The sequence below is a fragment of the Taudactylus pleione genome, unplaced genomic scaffold (assembly GCF_031769625.1).
Source record: "Taudactylus pleione unplaced genomic scaffold, aTauple2 ptg000555l, whole genome shotgun sequence".
Classification (NCBI taxonomy): Eukaryota; Metazoa; Chordata; class Amphibia; order Anura; family Myobatrachidae; genus Taudactylus; species Taudactylus pleione.
Window position 1 is genome coordinate 1,130,605 of NW_028284957.1, and position 8,503 is coordinate 1,139,107.

The 8,503-nt window shown below is 34.5% G+C and overlaps 1 protein-coding gene across 1 annotated transcript in view; it reads right to left on the minus strand.

The window, feature by feature from the left end:
- ALX4 (ALX homeobox 4) overlaps window positions 1–8,251 on the minus strand; it is a 216,633-nt gene extending 208,382 nt beyond the window's left edge. Inside the window, exon 1 of the mRNA XM_088452631.1 lies at window positions 7,421–8,251. Coding sequence (XP_088308757.1) covers window positions 7,421–7,799 — 379 coding nt within the window. The 5' untranslated portion in view covers window positions 7,800–8,251. The remainder of the gene's footprint in view (window positions 1–7,420) is intronic.
- Between the last annotated feature and the right edge of the window lie 252 nt (window positions 8,252–8,503).

Below are 8,503 nucleotides of genomic sequence, written 5' to 3' on the forward strand. Positions count from 1 at the left end.
TTTTTCTATGTACACAACTACATTACTCAGTGATTACTAATTATTTTCACTTATTATGATTTTAAAGTAACTTCCAGTGGCCAGTGTTTCTTAGCTGGCTCATCTAAGTACATCATGCACAGCACAGTGTAAATGGACCTTGTTTATTTATTTTAATATTTAAGCATTTCAAATATTAACCTATAAAATCCAGGCAATAAGACTAGAAGGTGTGAATTGCATTTGATATGCGTAAAATGAAGAATTGCACACTAAAATTGGTCAATAGTGAAATATAAATAAATTTCTAAGAAATTGTTTTTTACCTAGATAAATATTTAAAATCTGGAAATTGCAAACAGTTGGCAAAAACAATCTAACAATAAGTAGTGATTTACATCCAGAAGTATACAGTTATGTTTCTTACAATAGAAAATGTGGCTTTAATGAAAGAAAGCGAAAACTCTGTACTCAAGAGAGTGCACAAATTCGGAAAAAACATACATAACATACAGTAAATTGTTTCCCATATATCAGCACCTCTGTTAGTAATCAGCCCAGTTTTATACAGAGCTGGCCTCTCATCATCAAGTTAGCCCATGGCAGACATTTCGGTGTCCTGCATTCATCATTCTCCTATTTTATCAGTTATTTTGATTCAAGGATTGACTATGTGTTGGATAATGAGACCTATGTATAAGAGTGATTAATTTTGTCCACTATACCCATATAAGTGGCGCATGGGTAAGTAAGATGGTAACACGGTGAGCACCAGTGTTGTCCAGCCTACCCACGACTCTAATTATTCAGGGGACAAGATGTGTGACACTACCAGCAATCAAGACTGATAGGCTGGCTTATTCAACTTCAACATAATAGCGACCACAAAGAGCCAAATTGAACCCACTGTATCCATGCGATTGAGTTGCAGATATGCTGTTCTTCTTACCCACAAGTTGAAATGTGAGCTTCGTTCCCCTTAATCTCTCTGCTGCTAGTTTTTGGTCTTTTATTTTTTTAATTTTACAGAACTGTAGGGCAAAACTTACCCTGTCCCCACAGCTGTCTGTCACAATTACATCTTTTTCAAATCATTGTCACTCTCTGTCTCTCTTCAGCTCTACACATTTTCGTGTTTTAGTGTCTTTTAGTGTTTCAGATTTTTACAAGAAAAAAATATAGATTTTTTTATTCAAGTAGTGTAAACATCTCTAGCGTTACTAATGCGAAACCCGTAGATGTCTGTGTGACGGGGGTTGCTGTGCTGCCCTCCTTCTTTGCAAGATTTGAATCGTATACCATGCTGTGTTCGGTAATATGTTCCAGGCCGCTCTCGGGCAGGAATCGGGCATGAACATTTGGGGTGCTTTATATTATTGCTCACAAGACAGTTGTCTTGAAACGTGCACCAACAATACATTCCTAATTCCTAATGTAATATTTATATCTACCTTGTGTGTGCACATATGGAATAGATATCTCTTGTGGCAGTCGTACATATGTATACAGACTTGGCTGGTGGAAGGAGTGCAGGTGGTTTGCAAAGCAAAAAAAAGGTTTCTGAGATTATTGTTTATGATCTTCAAATCCTTCTGTCTGATGCAAACAATTAAAATTACAGGGGTATAAAATAAAGGCTCAATGGATCCGTATGAATCTGTCTTGAGCTACAATGTCATATATAAACCAATACAGCTGAGTTTCTATTAGGCAACACTTTTGCTACTATCATTAATTATTTGTAAAGTGGCAAAATATTCAGAAAGGGTTATACAGTATAACTTGGGAAGAGTGCTGATTTTTCTGTACTGAATTTAAATATATATCTCTTATTACAGGCACTGGGACCAGATGTTCAATATATAAAGGAGTTCCGGCAGATTTGGCATATATATATATATATATATATATATATACACATATGTATACATATGTTGTTTAGACACAGTAAACTACTAATGTGACTTCAACAATCAGACGGCCTATGACCTGTCCTAAACATATTTACTTTTTTATGTCTTTTCTGCTTAATTAAAAAAAATAATCTCATTTGATAGCTTGTATTGTAGCAAAAACATGCCACAGGAATACAAGGAGGTTGTTTTACTTCCTTTCAATGTTTGTTATATACATTTAGTATGTAAATTGATAAAACAAAATAATAATAATTAATTAAATTGATTGTTTTAACTAACCCATAAAGATTATTTTTTATAACATTTCATTTTTTTAAAGGTTTCAAATAATAATAATAATAAATATAATAATAATAATAATAATAATAATAATAATAATAATAAAAGTCATGGAAGCCAAGTGAAATGCTAGAGATTGACTATCATAAGTAACTTAATAAAAAAAAACATAATTATTTTTTTAAAATATATAGTGTGGACACCAATAAAATAACTCTTCTTCCTGATAACGGAATGCACAGAAATGGGTCAGCTATAAAAAGATTTGAGTTACACTGGGACAATAAAAGGATAACATGTATAAAGTACAAAAGACAATAACTTTCCCTTACTTTAGATGTGAATCTATGGAAAATGGTTTCATAAAATAACCTATAGATTTATTTATTTATTTATGGTCAATCAGGTCAAAAAGTTTTAAAATAAAAGGCATGGGTGTCAGCTTTATCATTGAAAAATATAACGGTTTTCACTTATATGGAGTTTATAATAAGGAATTCCACAGAAATCATATTTATCTCTCATACAAGCCAAACTAATGCCTTAGATTTACATGAATGATTTGCAAGTTGCTAATCTAATAAATATATAGTTGCAACCGAAACATTGGCAACTATGGATTATGTGCATGCTAATAAAGCTTAAAGTATGTTTTTGACTTCAAAAGTCTGGTGAGTGCTTTATCTCTACGTATAGTAGATGTGATATCCTTTATATATATATATATATATATATATATATATATGCTAAAGAGTAAAAACTGAACTGCAGATATAAAATCTCACATGCCTAAATAATTGATTGGATTTGTCTCCCACTGATTATTGCAAGCCAAATGCAGTGGCTACTTTTTGTACATGTAAACAGATAGTTTGTTCTTCCAACATGGTGTACAACTAAAGATGCAGAATTTACGAGTATTTTTTTTACAGTAACTGTCTACTGTGCTGCAGGATCTAAAAAATGTTTTTAAAAATAACAAATCTGTTAAATCTTACAGCCAAAAACAATTTAAAGATACTTATTAATTTATTGTAATAGGAACAAAATGTATAGAAGAGAATAGACTTTAAATCACATTAAGTACATTAAATGTAGAATCAGCCTACATTAAGGACTGTTTTTATTTGAATTTGTGCAATAAAGGTATCAATAGCACAGTACAGCGGACAAAAAAAATCTATTTCAAAATACAGCAAATTTAGATTAATCAAGTAGACACTTTGGTAAATATAAACAATTTATAAATTGCTAGATTAATTTTCATAAAAAAATGACAACTGTTTTTTTTTATTACTGTCATGAGTATCCCTTTATAAATTATGTGAATAATGGTATGTAGTGACAGTGTGCGAATGGATGATATCAAAGAAAGGCACAAAGTGCAAATATTGCCCCAAGAAAAATTTCTGTACATTGGGTTACAAATTTGCTGTTGTTTTGTGTGACTACTTTAAAAGTTGGTCAAATTGCAAAATTTTTATTGCATTTTTTTAACAAAAATAAAGAAACCACCATATACAAGTAGGAGAGTGATTTATCAACTTTCTGAACCATAGTAAAAATATATAGATGCCTGCAACAATTATGTTTTTAAAGAAAAAAACAGAGGGTATAATTTACAAAAGGCATAACTGTTTCTCTGCTTGGCGGGCTTGTGTTAGCTTCCAATGCACAATCATATCACAAAAAATGTAAACAGTATACAACCACCTCCACAATTCTATTTAACATATCTCTTACTTTTTTTTTGTATGTTTGAGGTACATGTGAATGAACATTATGTTGTAATTTACTAAGGGCATATATTTACTATTTACTCCAGCGGGTGGGATCCTCCAAACAATCATGGTAGAATTAAAAAAAAAAAGAAGAAAGATATTGAACAGGCCAAAATAGCAGTATCTAGAAAAAAAAAATTTGCTAAGATAATGGTAAACATTTCTATAATTCCTATAAAGTACAAAATCAATCCTATCTACTGATCTAAGGGCAAACCTGTATTAAAATCATCTCAAAAAGCTCTACAACCATATGAATTCATTAATAGAAAGTGAAGCAATAAATTAGTCAGGACTTTAGAAGAGAAATTACAAAATATAGGAATAACTTACATATTTTTACCAAATCCATACTAATAATTAACTGTTCTTTAAATTATTTTTTATGCAACCTCAAATATAAATATTACCCTATCTCTCAATAGTCAGTGTATTTAGAACTGCAATAGGCGTATATGTAAAATTAAAAATATGTGCCTACCTCACACACAATAATTTTCTGGTTAATTCGGAACATAAAATTATGATCTGCATACAGAATTTTTGTGTTAGTTAAATAAATAATTAAAAATCTCTGTCTATGTTGTATTAAAAGCTCTCAGAGAACTTGTCAGTCTCTTAAATTAGTTTTCTGTAATCTATAGTACGCCTTTCTTCACGAACTGGGGCAGATCTCAGCTAAATAAAAACCGTCTGATCTAAATCCAGAGGGATATATATAATTTTTTTCTTTGTTAAATCAGAAGCAGTTTTCATGCCCTAATAAATAATCTGAGTGTTTGAAGGACAGATTTAAGACTACATCCCTCTTTTTTTTGGGATGATGTGAGATTACTTTATGGCTGAGTCAGTCATAACCCCTATTAATGAACTCAGGGGTGGGATGGGGAGTACAGTATAGTGGACAATCATTAAATGACCGCAACTACTCCTAAAGTGCATAGATTAGGTATAGTGTTAATAAAATAACATAGAAAACTACAGAATTTAAAGGGTTAACTAACAAATTATTTTACAAACCTTAAATATTTAAACATTTTCAAGATAGACATGCTATCAATTAAGCTATATAATATTTAATTATCTTGTTACTGTATCCATGTTTGTATACAACTTAAGGCAACTGAATGTAGCAGTCACATGACCCATAACTTTTCCAATCTTTATTATAACTAATGTGAGATGTATTGTCTGTGACAGATCTTTAATGGATTTCGCCTCTACTCCTCTCTGATTCTGGATAATGATATCTAGACCATTTATTACATTATTATTAATATTATTATTATTATTATTATTATTATTATTTTATCACTTTTTAGGTACATTGGTCTAATATTCGTTTTATTTCAAATGAATCACCAAACTTGCTTCTGTTGAATGTCTCCCTTGTAGAGCAGGTATAGCTGTGCGCTGCGTCCTTTAATTGCGTAAATACCCTGGAAGTCATCAGAAAGAAAACTGGGCAAAATATTGTCGCAGATGTCCTAGTATTGGATTTGTCTATCTTCATCTCTACTGACAAACAAAATATTTATTTGCTTATACAGGTACATGAGATATATTTAGCTTTGCAAATACTAATATTATTGCGTCATGTGTGCGCACTGGAGAACGCAAAGCGCCAGATTTATCAGTAGTAAGCCAGGCATCTGGGGCCAGTACTCGGATCATATTACAGTATGTGGGTTTTAGGAAAAGAAACAGTATTTAACCGTCTGACAGCAACAAATCAATATTACAGTGAGCGCTACCTTAGTTTATCGCTGGCAATTAAGCAGTGTCCTTGATTTATGAAGGTTGGAAAGTATAACCTGAACAGTGTTGTTTGCTCATTAGTCATATAATTCCAATCAATTCAGATTTCAATGTTTTGGTCAATTTCATCTGGCAGTTATAAAAGTAGGATTTAAACTATTGCAAAATGAACAATTAAAATACATATAGCGCTAATCCTATTTAACATTATTGTCAGGAGCTAGTAAAATGTAACACTGCATAATAACATAATTATAAAAATAATGATAGTAATAAATATAATAACAGTAATAATAGTAATAATAATAATAATAATAATAATAATAATAAATAATAACAATAATAATAATATAATTCAATAAATAATAAATTAGATTAAAAACATGGTGTATATAATATGACTACTTGTTTTATGTTGCACAGATTTATTAATCATTTGACTATAAACAGTATCTTTTATGTGAGGGGTTGGCACGCTAGTCATTGCTGGCTCCCCATTCTTTATATAGAAATTTGATGTGATAAAGGTGGAGAAAAAAGTTTAAAGTCTTCTAAAAAGCCAGAAATGAAACACACACACACACACACACACACACACACACACACACACACACACACACACACACACACACACACACACACACACACACACATATATATATATATAACATGTAAAATTTTCAACTTATTGTGATGGACTTAACTATAATTAATGATAATATTGGTCATTAACGTGTACTCACCGCAGTAAGCAGCTGTCGGTCACTTGCATCAATGGGGATATTAGACCTTTGCTGCAGGGTGACCTAAGTTCTTTATAAATAAAGCACAACCCTTTTCCAGTGCAAACACCCAACGGGGGCACCGCGCGTTAAATGACATGTAATCCCCATTAATTTTGAGAAGAAAGTAAACTAGTCTGTAAATGTGTCTAATCAAGGATAAAAGGCTGTAAAATTGATGCTGGCCTAAAATTAGTACCTTGGGGTAATTTGGATCATTTAGTGGCTCACAGAGGATTAAAACTGATATTAATAGCCTGAATAAATAATTTCTAAAAATAAAATCAATTATCCATCAGGAAACATCACCGTCAGAATTATTAATAGTCACCAATAGAAATGACCATTGCTATGGATTTTCATGCAAAACCATAAAAAAGTTCAAATACACCCCTCCCCCACCACCCATATATAAACACATAAATAACAAAATTATTCTACAAATTAAACTAGCAGATAAAACGCAGCTATTTCATTAATCCATTCGTTTGGATGCGTTAGATTTTAAGTGCTCGCGTTTATAAAGCCAGGAGTCAAGTGAAACGTATCTAATAAAACTGATGGGAGATCTGATAAACCTTAAACTTAATTGACATTTGTACAACACAAATATTTCAAATGTAAGCTTAAACTGATTAGAAATAAACACCATTGATACAATGTAACCACATGAGAAGGGATTGTAGTTTACAGCGGAAAGTGAAAACACTGATTTCAACCATAATTCAGAATTCTGTGTTGTCTCTGGGTAATATGAAACAGGTCGGACGGCTGCACTGGATGGGTGCCCTGTGGATGTGGAGGGAGCCCTGTGTTACCTCTCCACACACTTTAGAGAAGTTGCTATCATTAAAGTCCAATGTGGGGTAAGTGGAAGGCATGCTCAGAGAAGGGGGTGCAGGGGGCATGGAGGGGCTTCTCTTACCGTAGCAGGATATCAGAGGGTCCCCGGGGCTGTCCTGCAGTTTCAGGCTGTCGGATGGAGACTTGCAGGAGCTGTTCTGCATGTAGATATGAGGCTGCTGTTGCTGGGGCTGGGAATGGTGAGGCTGGTACTTGGTAAAGTTGCCTTGTTGCTGCTCGCTCACGTTGCCATCCAAAGACTGGCACTCCGGCTGGTAGGTGCCCCTGGACTTGTCCCCAAAGCCTTGTCCTTTGCTGGCCAGGAAAGCAGGACTAAACTTATCACTGGGCTGGAATGCCCTAAAAGGAGAACTCTGAAGCTCTCTGCCTTGAGGAACCGGGCTGTAGTAACAATCCATGGTAGGGGGTTCACAATAAGAGACACATGGATCAGCATTCATTCCTAAAATAAAAGGCCCGATGAGTCCTTTAATTTTTGGAGGGGCACCAGCGCGCTAGGAGTCTCCACTAGCTCCCTTCCCTCTACCCCTCTGCTCTTGCTTCCTCTCTCCTAAGTTTCAGTAAAGCACTGGCACTCTCTCTCTCTTTCCCTCCTTCTGGTCTCCTCTCTCTCTGAATTCCGATGCTCTCTCTGTGCGCCCTGTGCGCTCTCCCTATGCGCCCTGTGCGCTCTCTCAATGCGCCCTGTGCGCTTTCTCTACGCGTCCTGGCTCCCTCCCTCTTGTGTTTCCCTCTTTGTCTCCCCTTTTCCTTGTCTGTCTCCCTCTCACTCCCCTCTTCCCTTCTCAGTCTCGCTCTATCTCTGCCCCTTTCCCTGTGTGTCCCTGCCCGGATTTTGGGATCTGGGACTTGCAGGCAGAGCTGGTACCTTTCCCCTGATCCAGACGCAAGATGCGCCTCACTGTCCATTCACCAAGCGCAGGAATCCTCCTCAGTCTGGTTAATAAGAGGGTGGTGACACAGGGGGAGGGTGCGGGGTATATGGACCATTAAACGTTCTCCATAAAAAAGCCTTTTAGATAAAAATAAGGAAAAAGACACATGACATTAATGTTATTAGGAGGTGAATGCGAGCCTGTGTGAGGGGTTCTATCCGGAAAAGGTCACACTTCATTTGCTCTGTGTGCTCCCAATACAGAATAAA